This window comes from Phragmites australis, chromosome 11 (assembly GCF_958298935.1).
Source record: "Phragmites australis chromosome 11, lpPhrAust1.1, whole genome shotgun sequence".
In the NCBI taxonomy this organism is placed as follows: domain Eukaryota; kingdom Viridiplantae; phylum Streptophyta; class Magnoliopsida; order Poales; family Poaceae; genus Phragmites; species Phragmites australis.
This window is the reverse complement of record NC_084931.1, coordinates 24,193,534-24,208,176: the sequence shown is the minus strand read 5'-3', so window position 1 is coordinate 24,208,176 and position 14,643 is coordinate 24,193,534. Positions and strand designations below refer to the sequence as shown.

General features: G+C 42.7%; 2 protein-coding genes across 2 annotated transcripts; one reads left to right on the top strand and one right to left on the bottom strand.

Moving 5' to 3' along the window:
• The first annotated feature begins 1,557 nt into the window (after nucleotides 1-1,557).
• On the top strand, nucleotides 1,558-7,175 carry LOC133884320 (protein root UVB sensitive 6-like). Its single transcript, XM_062323677.1, has 14 exons — nucleotides 1,558-1,986; nucleotides 2,784-2,882; nucleotides 2,965-3,078; nucleotides 3,293-3,364; nucleotides 3,453-3,563; nucleotides 3,683-3,802; nucleotides 3,979-4,080; nucleotides 4,172-4,244; nucleotides 5,606-5,686; nucleotides 5,764-5,828; nucleotides 5,955-6,056; nucleotides 6,151-6,333; nucleotides 6,460-6,685; nucleotides 6,778-7,175. Exons 1-13 carry the CDS (start codon nucleotides 1,660-1,662, stop codon nucleotides 6,526-6,528), a joined length of 1,518 nt encoding a protein of 505 aa, XP_062179661.1. The 5' UTR covers nucleotides 1,558-1,659; the 3' UTR covers nucleotides 6,529-6,685; nucleotides 6,778-7,175.
• A 503-nt stretch (nucleotides 7,176-7,678) lies between these two features.
• On the bottom strand, nucleotides 7,679-12,849 carry LOC133884321 (PHD finger protein ALFIN-LIKE 5). The gene is made up of 5 exons (XM_062323678.1): nucleotides 12,640-12,849; nucleotides 12,511-12,543; nucleotides 11,589-11,817; nucleotides 8,295-8,424; nucleotides 7,679-8,232 (listed from the first exon to the last, which is right to left on the bottom strand). Exons 1-5 carry the CDS (start codon nucleotides 12,740-12,742, stop codon nucleotides 7,951-7,953), a joined length of 777 nt encoding a protein of 258 aa, XP_062179662.1. The 5' UTR covers nucleotides 12,743-12,849; the 3' UTR covers nucleotides 7,679-7,950.
• Nucleotides 12,850-14,643: the final 1,794 nt, after the last annotated feature.

The window sequence follows — 14,643 nt, the reverse complement described above, 5'->3', positions numbered from 1 at the left end:
ATAATATATATATTTGTTATCTAAAATTATTATTTCGTAGGAAATAGATAGCACCTTATAAGAATTAATAGAAATACTAATTTGAAAAAAATAAGGTTATGAGGATTTTTTAATCGTTGATTAGAGTTTCCGAACAGAGGTGCTAGATTTCTCTGGTCTCATATGTATGAAAGAATAAATGAGCGAGGTGCAAAGAAAAAAGTTGCATGTGAAGATAATTGTATGGTAGCATAATATATATGTTTGTTCCAAAATTATTTTGTAAAAAATAGGTAAGAAGAAATAATTTAAAAAAATAAAGTCGTGAGAATTTTTTGACCCATGACTGAAGTTTTCAGAGAGACGCTGGATTTCTCTGGTCCCAATGTATGAGAGAATAAATGAGCGTTATGTTTTATTACTATTTTTAAAATAGGATAAATATATTTTTTATTTTTTAAAAAATAGCTACAAACAGTAGCTAAAGTGCTATACATTGGTGCTATAGTAATACATAATGCTGCTACAGTGATGGAGCTGACTTAAGAGCTCACCAATCGCTAGCAATTTAGGACATAGGATATATATATATATATATATATATATATATATATATATATATATATATATATATATATTCGTGGTCTATTCAATTAGTGTTTTCTTCCACACTTGGCACCTGAATTTTCATCAGTTTCTCTCGCCCGCTGTTCGTCGTTGTCCTCTCCCATGCTGGCGAGCCCCCGATTTAGTATGATCCCCTTCATCACTAAACACGAGCTATCTCTATGACATCATTGTCCATCCTCGTGCATTCTCGTAGTCTTTAATTTCTATTACTGTTAGATCAGTCGTCACAGTTTATCGCCTTATTACCCATCAATAATCAATTTTAATATAAAGAATGGTTTGTTGTATAGTTAAACTTCTATAAGAACATACTTTAAACCTATTTGGTTCCATTAAAATTATGAAATATTTCAATTGCCATGATACAGTAACATCCCGCTTACAAAACATGAAAATATTTTAAACTTAAAAAATATGAAACATAATGAGCTTCACAAATATTGTCTCCTTACTTTTTCCGAAAACTGGAAACCACACACGTCGCGTCGCCGTGTGCCAACGTTGCTGACGAAGAAGAAAAAACTGAGAAATATCACGCCCAAACGAAACGGAACGGCGAAAAAAAACCCACACCCAACAAACCCTTCAAGCCTCTCTCCCATTCAATTCCGGCGGTTCACCAGTCACCCTCCCACCTTCGCGGCCCACATCACTCTGTATGACATGCGGGCCCGTTAGCCGTCTGGGTCCACCAGCCGATCACAGCGTAGGCTCCATGGAGTACACGCGGCCATTTCCCAGCTGGCACCAGCAGCCGACCGCCCGTCCGTCCACCACAGACCACACCACCGCTCCACCCGAACTCCTCACAACACCCGACAAGTGGGTCCACTAACGCCCGACCCCACTGTACCAGTCAGATATAAAAAATCGTGTCGAAGCTAGACGAGTACACGTAGCGAATCACAAGATGTATCTATATAAACCCACCCTTCTCTCTCGGCGGCCGCTGTCTCGCTGTCACGGCAACGCCTACCTCTCGCGAGTCGCGACGAGCCCATCTAAATCTTACCCCCCTCCCCCCCACCGGCGGCACACCCCGACCACCGCATGGCGCCGGCGATGGGGCTGAAGCGGACGGCGGCGGCGGCGGCCGTGCAGACTGTCACGCTGCCCGCGCCCGACGCGCGGGTGGCCGTGCGGGAGGCGGTGCGCGTCGCCGTGCGCGAGGCCGAGGCGCAGGCGCCGGCGAGGGTCGCTCCCACGGCGGCGCCGGCGGCCGCGGTGGACGGGGTGCTGTGCCTGGAGGAGGTGGACGGGAGGCGGTGGAGCTACGTGGTCGACGCCGGCGGGGCCGCGGTGAAGGCCAAGGGGAGAGCGTCCGTGGGCGCCTCCTTTAAGGCTGTGCCGCTCCAGTCCCCGCTGCCGCCCGTCGAGGTGAGGCCTCCTCCTACCGCCTTGGATCGGGGGGATTTGTGACACTTGTGCTTATCTTGGATTTGATTCTCGTGGTGACTGCGTTGTGTGTGGGTGGGGTTCGATGAGGAGCAAAAGGCTACGGGTTTTTGGGTGATTTGGGGGCGTTTGTGCCGGTGTTTGGGGGATAGGTTCGTTTCGCTGTGGCGGATTTGAGGTTTCAGCGGTTGTAACGTCTATGGATTTGCAGTTGGATCTGATGAGATGGGACTTAAGATACGGGAAATCATGGTTTGAGCGGATTTGGCGCCTGTTAATTGCAGCTGCGTGCAGCTGATGTGACGAATGTGAAATTTGTCCAAAAAGTAAGAAGGTGTTGGCCAGATTGGATCCGCAATTGTAGTCTGCGGTGTTGATTTCTGGAAAAAAGTCTTTTAGTCGTATGTTGTCTGCCTCGGAGGAATTAGCTGAAGTTCGAGATTGAGCAGCCGGTTGTCCTTGTATTCGATTTCCTCAGTTAGGTTGCTTATCTATGCTTGATTCCGGGAGAAATATGTTCCGATCTCAGATTATCTAATTCAGTGACTTTGCTGGTGGAGCAAAGTTGCAATCTTTAGACAAAGTGATGCCAATGTCTCGTTGAAGCTAGTTGTTCGTTGGATACTGCTTAATTGCACACTGTTCCTCGAAGTTGTGATCTTTTGGTGTGAGATGCCTCCAGTTTTGACTTTTGAGCGTAGAAATATTAGACACATGGAATGACCATGACTGAGAATAATGAACTACAATAGTGATTCTACGTAATTTTGCTGCTGCAGGAAATAATGTCCTTTATAAGGTCATATGTTGTGCCCGAAGGCTTTCCACACAGTGTCACTCCTTCATATGTCCCATACATGTCATGGAGAGCATTGAAGGTATATTTCCAGATACTGGGCTCTAATGATCTAGCTGATTTGAATATATATTACTTAACTCTACCTTTCTTTTCTCTTTCAGCATTTCTTTGGCGGTGCAATGGGTGTGTTTACAACAAGAACATTGCTAAACTCTGTTGGAGTCTCCCAAAGCAGGGCTACATCCGGTGCTGTGGCTATCAACTGGATACTGAAGGTAAAAAGACAACAACCAATTCTGCTAAAAATGGCTAAGAACTCACCACTAATATATGATGTAATATCCATCCAACCATATCATACAGTATTGCTAATGCCCTTTTCACTACAAGAGCATTAATGATTTATTTTCTCTGTCATTGATGTATTCATCCTGAACCTTTATTGATGAGCATTTTTGTCTGATAGCCATAATTGTTTTACCACTACAGGATGGGGCTGGGCGTGTTGGAAAGATGCTTTTTGCACGCCAAGGGAAGAAATTTGATTACGACCTGAAGCAGGTGTATATTTAGGTTCAATGTGTGCCCTTCTTCAGTCTTGTAATTTTTCTTTGATGCTAATGACTAATTGAAATCAAAATTACTATAGCTCCGCTTTTCTGGCGATCTCTTGATGGAGTTAGGAGCCGGGATAGAATTAGCTACTGCAGCGTTTCCACACCTTTTCCTACCAATGGCTTGCATAGCAAATGTTGTTAAGGTTTGTCCTACTGGCATGCTGCAACAAGTTCTTACCTTGCCAATAATTTCAATTCACCTTTACATGTAAAAGGAGTGATGAAATATATTCTGCTTGTTTGATGCATTTGCTCTGTTCAGAATGTTGCTGCTGTCACTTCAACCTCAACTCGCACACCAATCTACAAGGCATATGCAAAAGGAGAAAATATTGGTGATGTTACTGCTAAAGGAGAAAGTGTTGGGAACATTGCGGATCTGGTAAATTGTTCATGTTTTTACCACTGCTTTCGCTTATTATTTATTGGGCATGCAGCTTAGCTCTGCTGCTGCCGTTATGTTATTTTAATACTATGCTTTCTCAACTGCTCATTTTGTGCCTTTTTTCTGATTTAGTTTTTTAATATTTCTTTTGTTTCTATATTTTGTTTGTGAAGTTGGGAACTGGTTTGAGCATTCTAATCTCTAAAAGCAATCCATCACTGGTGACTTCATTTGCTTTCCTGTCTTGCGGATATCTCTTTAGTTCATACCACGAGGTTTGCTTTCAACTCCTTTAGTTTGTTGCTCTTGTGATATAATCTTTCTGTAAACTTCCCGTTAATCAGACTAATATTATTTTATTACTAGGTGCGATCTGTTGTACTGAATACTCTAAATAGGGCTAGATTCACTGTGGCTGTGGATTCTTTCATTAAGACTGGTATGTCATCATATCCCTTCGAATCCTCGCAATCAGATTTTTGTACAAGTTTTGCAAAAGGCCAAAAAAAGAAGTTTTAGTGTGTACTACTGTATTGCTCAGCAACATAGAAAGATCTTTGGTGCAAATTGTTCTAGATACACCTGATATGGTACGAGCGTTCCCCTTCCGCTTCCCCTTGCTACAGTAGAGGCGAAGGAAAGGCGAGGGATCATTTTGGTGCTGGATTCGTTGGTTCCCCTCCCTTCCGGTGGCCTCTCTGGCACCAGCGGGTGGGGGGAACTGGCCTCCCGCTAGTCGATATATATATATATATATATATATATATATATATATATATATATATATATATATATATTATCTAGTTTAGGCTTCCTTGGTAGGTTATTTAGGTTCGTTTTGCTCCGGTTTACATCGCCGCCGCTTTCACTGTGGCGATTTGTTCCTTCTTCAGCGCCGGTATGAATCCTCTGTCCCTTGTGGTGTGACTGTTTGGGGCTTTTGCTTCCTTCCATGGCCTTTCCGGTGACCACGCGAGTTCTTGCGTCTTCTCCAACGATGCGGCGGTGTGGTCTGTTCTACTCACACTTGTGGTTGGGGCGGACGCAGGTTTGCTCCCTTGGGTGGAGTTTTGTTTTATCTGTGTCGCCGGAGCTTTCTCTGGGTTAGTTTTTGGCGATGGTGGATTCATCGTCCGGGTCGACGACTTTGTTGGTGGCACCAGCTTTCTGCCTACCCAAGTCGAGGGGGATGATGACCGATGTGCTCCAGTGATTCGATGTCTTGTGGCTTTCAACAGAGTTGGATGTCATCTCCGGTGGTTTGGTCTGGGCTTCGAATTCCCGATCTTCGTGGTTCTTCTCCACCTCCGGTGGTCTGACGAGCGGCTCAACGATAGGTCGTGAAGAGGATGACCCTGTGGTGCTTCAATGTATTTTATGTTTTACTAGGGTCTTTCCTGCAAAAGTTTGTAACCGGAGAAGGGGTGGTAGTGGACCTTCTCGCAATTTTAACCTTGTTCAGGGAGTGTTCTGTCAACCCAGGGGTGTAGGCTCTGTGCTTTAATCTATTTTAATTGGGCTTCCTGCCCCTTCCGCTCAAAAAAAAAAAGATACAACTGATATATTTGTGAGAAGAAACCAAAATTATATTCATAGATATTGTATCAGTTCACAGACTACACACGATTGAAGCTTGCAGTGTAGAATCACAATAATGGAACTAGCAGAGAAATATCTAAAGAACAGTATCTACATTCTAGACCTTGATTAAATCTGTGAAAGCTTGCAGCGTTCAGTTGCCAGTTTGCCACGTACATGTCACCCAGTCTGATATTTGGGTTTCCAATTTTACTTGCGCAGGGTACATACCGACATTGAAGGATGGAAACTCACAAGAGACAATATTTAATCCACCTTGGCGACATGAGCCAGTTGCAATAGGTTTGCACTCTGACCATATGTTTCTTTATGCATGTCGAATGTGGAACCTCATGTTATTTGGTTTTGTTTCCTTACAGGATCGAGATTTGGAGAGGCTTTTCAGGAACCTGCTTCGTTTGTTGCTATAAAGCCTTTGTTCGAGGTACTATCTATTTGCTCCATTCAGTGTGTTGCCCTATGGAATGTTTTCCAACATTTGTGATGGTTCATTTCCTTAGTTTAGTGTAATCAAAGATTGGTATGTGAAGTTGATGTGTTTTGATTGCAGGATGAGAGGTATATTGTTACATATAACCCGACAAAGGACAAGGTATATGCTCTGCTCAAGGACCAAGCAAAGCCAGATGACATTCTCAAAGCTGCTTTCCATGTAAGCATTGATTGTATTTACTACTTTGGAAACATCGCACTGCTTAAGGTTGTTTGCATTTATTTATCCTCTTCAATTGTGTTTTGGTTTACAGGCACATGTCTTACTACATTTTATCAATGCTTCACATGCTAACCTGAATGCACGGAAGCGCATGAACTCCAATCGGTCGTACCAGCATAACCCTCTGAACATGGACTTTCTACCACACATTGAAGAGTCCTGCAAGATTGTTATGTCATCTTATGGAGTTTTCAAGAAGAAAGCAAGAGAACAGGTAGATCTGACTGTCTATCATGAAAACTCTGCCCTGCACTCTGGTTGAACTACTAGAGAACAAATAGCGTAACAACCACCACAGGATTGTAATTTTTGTGTTGTAACTAACAACATTTTTTCACAGGGATGGATAATGTCAGAATCACTGCTTAACCCTGGGCGAGCTCGCTTATGTGGAGTAGTACCACAATGATGTCATGATGAAGATGATGAGATATTTCTTTTTTTTTTCATACATTGGAGTCCAGTCCTCTGTGTGTCAGCGAACCTCTAACCAAAATCAACAATCAGCTCAAGTACTTAAAATACAACAAATTGTCACGGGCCCAAAGGAACAGTACTTGAACCTGGTCAGTTATCCCTCTCTGGAACCTGAAACCTTTTCTACTGTTTTAATAAACATGCCGCTAATTTCCTTATCTGCTTGATTTTCGATATGCAGGAGCATTTGACTACAGCAGTCAGCATGACAAAAATGTTCCAGGAGGGGTATGCTGACTCATGAAGGACTGGTGAAGGGACTACACACTAACCGCGGAAGACTACCTAACAATCTTTTGTATATCTGTGTTCTCGTACTGTATAATGGAGACGGCTATCCTTCCTAATGTGACCGAACTAAGCGGTCATCTTCTGAGTTGTTTTGACTGTTTGACATACATTCCCCCCCCCCCCCCCTTACTTTGCAATGCTGTGGTTCTCTTCATTTCCCTAACTGGGGGTGCTGTAAATGCCAGTTTTCCATAAAGAAGAGCTCTGTATGATATCCACATATTGAGTCGAACCAAACTGTTTGTGGCTCATACTCACTTGTGCAATGTGCAGTTATGCGTTGACCTATACAGCTAGTGCGCCTCTTTTTTGTTGTCATGTGTTGCCCCTTATCATTATTTTCGTGGTGGTTGCAACGGCTTTACTCTGCTGCTTCGATGTGAAACATACCATGTTCCGTGTCTATGCTTTTGCTAACAAATTCACAAATGTTTTTCTTCTGCATTCTCTATTATGCAAAGTTGCAGAAGTATAATGTTGCCTTTTTCTATGACGAACTTATTTGTATGATTCTTGCTTTACCTATCGGAACATAGGACGTACCCATCTAGGCGCGGTTTCGAACCTAGGAACATCACACAAATCATGCAGAAATCTCACAGGATAGCTCAATTCTTGTATAAATCCCCCCCCCCCGGGTGGGGGGTCCTGCATTCCGAAGACTTCCTAAACAGCATGAGAAAGAGGATAAAAACCTAACCATGGCGTAGGATAAGATTGAAAATTAATCCCATTTCATTGTGACACCATAGAAGAAAAGGAAGTACGCGACACTGGAACGAGACTAGCAATGGAGAAACGGTCAGTTTTCAAGTCTTTTAGTTCAAGAACTACATCACATGTCTGCAAGACAGCTTCACCAGAGAATCTGGTATTACTACAACAACGGTTTAAGAATTTAAACACAATTAAGCCGGAGCAACATGAGCTGCTGAGGCACGAGTGAATTAACATTGTTCATTTGAAATGAAAAGCAAGTCTACAAGCTAGACAGCTAGACCATATCTGCAGACATCGACGATCTGGCACTTGATTCAATCCCGAGCCGCCCCAGCACTGCCTGCTATGCTCTTGCCCTCTTGTTGCTGCAACCTGGGCATTTGTAGTGCTTGATATGCTCTGCTCGAGCAGGTGTGATCTTGACGCACTTCCCATGGTACCACCGCTCACAACTATCACAGCAGATCCAGAACTCATCCTTGCCATCATTTGTTCCACAGGATCCACACAATGTGTTGTCGCGCTCTTCCTCTTCTTCTCCATAGTCTTCACCGCTCTCATCGTCATCCTCCTTGGGGGGTGCCGCCACTTTTGTCGCCTTCAAATGAGACTCGGGTCTTGATGGCTGAAACAGATAAAATTGTCAGCGATGCTTATACTGCAAGCATGATAAGTGTCTAAACTAACCATTTTCGAGCTCGGTTTGTTGCTCTTGTTTGTACTGTTAGGGGCCTTCTCCTTCGTTTGTTTCTTGGCAGCCCCAGTCACGACTTCAAATATCGTGGGCAAGTTATTTATCATGCTGAAGAGTCGCCTCCTGTGTAAGTGAAACACAAACCACATGCTTTCAAACATCCATAGCAGCAGAAACTGTTTATTCTACAGAACACATAGTAATCTGAATGCTCTAAACCGGTGAACCCAGATAGCAGTAATGGAGCTAATTAACAGAATCTGCCTATTGTTTACTAAGGGGACCTTCACCTTACTGAATCCTGCTAAGCCATCGGTAAGCAAAAACCTGACAGTTTCCTGTTTTTTTTATCAAGGTTACCCTTCCATATTTGATATTTCCGAGTCCATATATTTTCCTAAAATTGGATAATCACCTAGACATATTCCATTGTAACAGTGCAAAAAAGAAAACCTCCATTCTAGTCATATCTACCAATCTATCCAGTAGATAACAATATAGCTTCTCTCCCAAAGAACAGATTTGTGGAATGGATGCTCTCCAGTCCCCACACAATAAGGGGTTAATATAAAGTATGGAGAACAATAAGTAAGAAAATTTTAAGGCTATGATAAAACAATAATATTTGGAGTCGAGCAGGAAACTTCAAAAACAGAAGTAGAGAAAATGCATTACATGATCAATTCAAACAAGTGAAAAGGCAATCATCTCATACATTTTATTCAATCTCTTTGCTATAAACACTTTGGAGCACGGTTCAGGGGGTCATATGGACTTTTTCCTATCATGAAAGAGACTAAAGGTTCAAGTTACTTTAAATCATCTGCTATTGGTTCCTGATCAAGATGTTGGCAAAAGCTAAAAGTCTGATATGTTTAATGTTTTCACAGTCAAAAGGAGGCCCATCAAAGTTTCATCTATTTGAGACTCGACACTTTTTCACATTGTCCAACTACCTTTTTAGTCAATTGTGAAATCATCTTGCAAGGGTTCACAACCAAGTGCAAGCCAAAGAACTAAGTTGTCTTTGAGTAAGAAAACACCAAGAAAATGCATTCTGAAGTAGAGCAACAGACTGCAACCCATCAATAGATGTTTGTACAGAAGTTGTACGATGTCAAAAGGGTCTAGCTTCGTTTGAATTCAGTCCACTCAAATAAATCTTGCCTTGTTACAAATGGTGCTTGAGTTCAGTGAAATAAATTTGTATTGGAAAAATTCACTAGCAACAAATTTTCTACTCTTAGGATTAGGACATTAAAGTGTCTCTAATAACACACTAATGCTAGAACATGAATCAAAACTAGAATTGAATCCCTCTCTGCATTTAGCTACAACAGTAAAATAAATTTTGGCAGCTACTTGTTTCCCCTAAACTGCCACAAAATCAGTACCTTGGCTCTCTATTTCCAAATTTCAGTAGCAAATTTAGCAGTTCTCCCTTTTCAATACGTAACGCAAAAATGCCAAGTAGGCAATATCAACTGTAACTTCTAGTATATTGCTGCACTTTTGAAACATACACATGTGGACTGTGGTGTTCCAAATTCCATATTCCAATTTCCAAGGAGGCAAGGATAGAAAATTTGCCTCGTTCTACTCAACCATGACTACTCAATAGCCAATCATGGAAACAGAGAATTGTAAACTATAACTTCTACTTTCAGTGTAGGATGTTGCCATAGAATGTGCGCTCAATCTTATAAACTTTGACACTAATTATAAATAAAAGTATTAAGACATTTCATGTGGAAATGATATTAGTAGATTTATCATCAAATGTTCTTCCAAGTTATAACATTTTTTACAATCTTTAACTATTATAATAAGAAAAGTAATGGTCAAAGATGTGTACTGGATACAATGTCTGATGTCCAAAACTACACGAACCAGGGGGAGCATATAAGAAATGCAGTGTTCCCCTAGGCAGTAGTCGGGCTGCAGACCAGTGCCTAGCACCTAATCGGCGATCAAGTGGGCCTAGGCAGGGCTAGGCGACCGCCTAGGTGGGTCTAGGTATGCTAGACGGCTAGGTGGTATGGTGTCACCAAGCGCCTAGTAGGGCTAGGCAGCTAAAGGTCAAGGAAGATAAAATTCATTGTAGAAATATAATGAGCTAATACTAGATAAATAAACTAACAACTGTGGCAGTAAAATGCAGTCCTGTGCAATACAAACCATGGAAGTGCACATGCAATGCTTATACTATATGTTAGTGAATAAACCGTTCCTTGGCTTTTTATATATTATGCAGGTCATGTCTATTTGAAACCATTAATGGCATGCATCTAATACCTGTTTTTTTAGAATGACAACAACACATGGAAACAAGAGTGAACCCCGAGATTTCCGACACAAGATTTGTTTTTTCCTTCAAGAGAGATGTACTTAGGAGAGGTCATCCAAACAAACAAACCACTTAAGGGGGTCTATTAAATCAGGGTCACATCCTCCATGGCACACCATGGTTAACGACTCACCACCATCTCTCACCCACTGGTGCCACAGCCCTTACCTCGACTATTCCACCGACCTCACCTCGTCCCATGGCTTCAAATCAGATGACACTTCTTCGTCATCGGCAGTGCTGCTTCTTCCTCATCGCTGGTGGCCGTATATGTGCTCTGATGGCCACTACCCTCTCCTTCACCCTCTGCTCTCGGTTGGCTAGTCTGTCGGCGGCAAGCTTCTTCCCCAAATTTATCAATGGCATGGGTACATGTGCGGCGTTCAACTGGCTCATGGTAGCTGGGACCTCCCTAGGCCTCCTCATGGCGCTCGCCTCAGTTCTTGGGACTGCTGGGCTCCCAGCACTAATGACGTTGTTCAAGGTCACCACGTCACAGCCGAGCTTCTTCCCAAACACTACCCAGTACACATGTTCATTTACAATTCTTCAAAGTGTGCTAGCAAACAACAGTCAGAATTGATTTTGGTCCTAATTCTTGTTTGTAATTCTTTTGTATCCAAACAGTACAATTGAAACTGCAGACCAATTTCAATTCAACTATGAAATTTGAATCGATGCACAAATTACACAAGCAAACTCTAATTCTAAGAACCAAACTGATCCTTGACAAAGGAGAAATCACAATGAAAATTTTCAGTCAGGAATCAGAAAGCACCAATGAGGAATTTCATATAGTGGTTCTTGCATATCTGTTAACCAAGACTAACAGACCTGTTGATGAACTTTGTGCAGATATAGCAAATAAAGGAAATGAAACTGTAGATAGACAAATTCTAATTTAAGGAAACTGCAAAGTTCGAATGTCTGTAATCATTACCTTGACTCTTTGTCAAACCCAAACCGTGCCGCAAAGTAGAATGCCACAGCTAGTAACCAGGAATCGCTGTGGACGGCAACTAGTGCTAACCAATCCTTCTCATTCATGCCATCCCTAGCAAAGTTTATTCCCAAAGCTGGTTCAGGGATCTCCGGAGGAACTTCCTCAGCTGGCAAAGTTACTTCCCACGTTTCATTGGGGTAGCCATAAAGGCACAAGTTTTCCTTTTCTGTTCAAATAAACAGAATTAGTAGATACAAATGAACTTTGCATTGAAGTACTTGGTAATTTATTCAGCGCAGCGCAAGGACCATGCAGAAAATGCTAGGCTAGCAAAGAAAAGTTAAATTGGTTGCACTAACAGACAAGATAAATGAAGCAACCTCATGCTCTAAACCGATCCTGTGGTGCAATTGGCACCAAAAACGGTTTGCTGATTTCACCAAAACATACAGTAGTAACTAATTCCAAACAGGTAAGGACCCTAGGTTGCATCTATGGTGGAAACAACTATAAATCAAACAAACCAACGGCGAAACAGCAGTCATAACTAATTTGGAGACTCCCAGCACCGAAAAATTGGAACTTTCCACAAATTCCTATATTTCCCAGTGACAGGTACCACCAATCAAAAGTTGAGCAGACCAATGCACAAGAATCGCAAAACCCTCACGAATTCGAGAATTCCATCAACCTTTGCGCCCAATCTACACTTCCAATCGCTAACCACGCTCCAACCCATTACGTCATTGACGGAAGCCACAACGCGACGACCAGTACAGGGCTGCCACTTCCAGACCAGCGGATTCACCGAATTTAGCTTCGGGGCACCCAGCAGAGCAACCGAACGCCGGAACCCTAGCAACCACGAGCGCGTCGGCGTCCCCCAAACCCTACACCCGAAGAGATCGAGCGGACTCACCGGGGTCGCAGAGCTGGTAGAACTTCTCCACATCTGCGCAAACCACCAAACAAGCAACAGAGGAAGGCGCGTCAGTACCGGCGAATACGTCAGATAGGCGAAATCCGGAGCATGAGGAGAGGCGTATACCGTTGGTGAGGGCCTTGATCATGCCGGCGCGGCGGCCGCGGAAGTCGCGGAAAACCTCCTCCGCCGTGCGGGCGGAGTAGTGCGCGCCGGCGCCGCCGTCCATTTAGGGTTCCGGCGAGGAGGAGGGCGGCGGCGGAGACGACGGGAGGAGGGGGGGTGAAGGCGAGGTGGGAGAAGGACAGGGTCGCACGCTCGCAGTAAGGGTGAGGTTTTATTTGGGGAGAAAGTTATGGGCATTTACAGGAAGATTTGAGGTTTTTTTCCTTTTCTTTTTTCTTTTCCGAAGCGACTTATGACCCGTTTAGATAGGCTGTGTTTTTAAGTTTGTGATTAGGTAATAAAGTGGTTGTAACTATTAAATTTTAATTATTAATTTTTATAATAAAATTTTAGTTTCTCAGCACATTTAAAAAAAAAAAAAACTAATCAAAGTATACTTCTCAGCTTTTAGTTTATTCCAGTCATATCTGCTTCCTAAGCCAACTAAAAACTACTACAAACTAAGACAAAAACTAACTAGAAAACTATCCAAACAAGGTTAGTATGTCATCGTATCTCTTCCTTTTATCTTTAATTCTTTTTTATATCGTCACCATATCTATTTGCGTTTGTCTCTCATGTATTGCAAGAAGCATTTATTTTGTTTTGCTTATGTTGAAATAAATCTGTGGGAGTTTTGGGTTATGCCTACCTTGTTGTTTTGTTTCGGGCTCCATTTTAGCGTTGTTTCTTTCGAACTCTTTACTGTTGCTTTTTTCTGGTGTATATTTGTGTTTCTTTCTGTTTCATCTAGCTTTTAGGTTTCCGAACTCCTACTTATTATCACGTCTATGAATTAATATTGAGTATTTTTGTAACAAATTCAGTTTTGGTGTTTTCAGCTCTTGTACGATGAGGAAAAACTACTAGTGTTATCACGTTCATAATGTATGTCTATCGAGACTCAATATATTTTTTTAGCAGATGTCTTTTCACTGTCCAATCTACTTTAAAGATCTTTTAGGTGCAAAATGTAAATCGAACTTTCACCGATTCCCTCCACCACTCGGTTACAAGCCCGTCCATCGAGACTCAACTTTTAACTAACAACTCAACATTTCACTTCTTAAAGTTTTGCCACTTATATTTTTTCACATTGCTACTTTTGTAAGTACGTTATTACTTTCAAGCTTTTTCTGGGATTGTTAATTGTTCATTTTGTAGGACTTTCCATAGCAGCCTGAATGCCGATGCATTATACTCTATGTTTATATTTTGGCCTGTAAGACAACAAAATGACTGAAGTGCTCAGTCGTATTCACCATGAGGAGTTTGTACATATACAGAGAACGAGTGGTCTAGAGGACCAACGGTTTCCTACATGCTAGGAAGTCCCTGAAGACTAGGATCATAGACCTGTTCTTCTACACCCCCCTTCAGTTACATCATCGGTGTTAGAAATGCACAAGCTAGACTTAAACTGGTTAAACAATGCACTTGGCAAACCCTTCGTCATAATATCAGCATACTGGTGTGTAGTTGGTACTTGAACAACTCGCAGCTGCCCAAGTGCAACCTTCTCGCGCACAAAGTGTAGGTCCAGCTCGACATGCTTTGTACGCCGATGGTGAACTGGATTTGCAGATAAATACACCGCTGAAATGTTGTCACAATAAATTACCGTGGCCTTGTGGATTGGAACGTGTAGTTCTTGCAAAAGGTTCCTGAGCCAGCAGCACTCCGCCGTGGCGTGTGCAACTCCGCGGTATTCGGCTTCGGCGCTTGACCGAGATACCGTGGTCTGTCGCTTGGACGACCAGGACACCAACGAGTCACCAAGGAATACACAGTAGCCCGATGTGGATCGTCTAGTGTCGAGACACCCTGCCCAATCGGCGTCGGAGTAGGCAGTCAGCTGCGTTGTCGGTGATGCCAAGATCCGTAAACCATCGTCGAGTGTTCCACGCAGGTACCGAAGAATGCGCTTGACAAGTCCCCAGTGCACGTCCCGTGGCGCGTGCATAT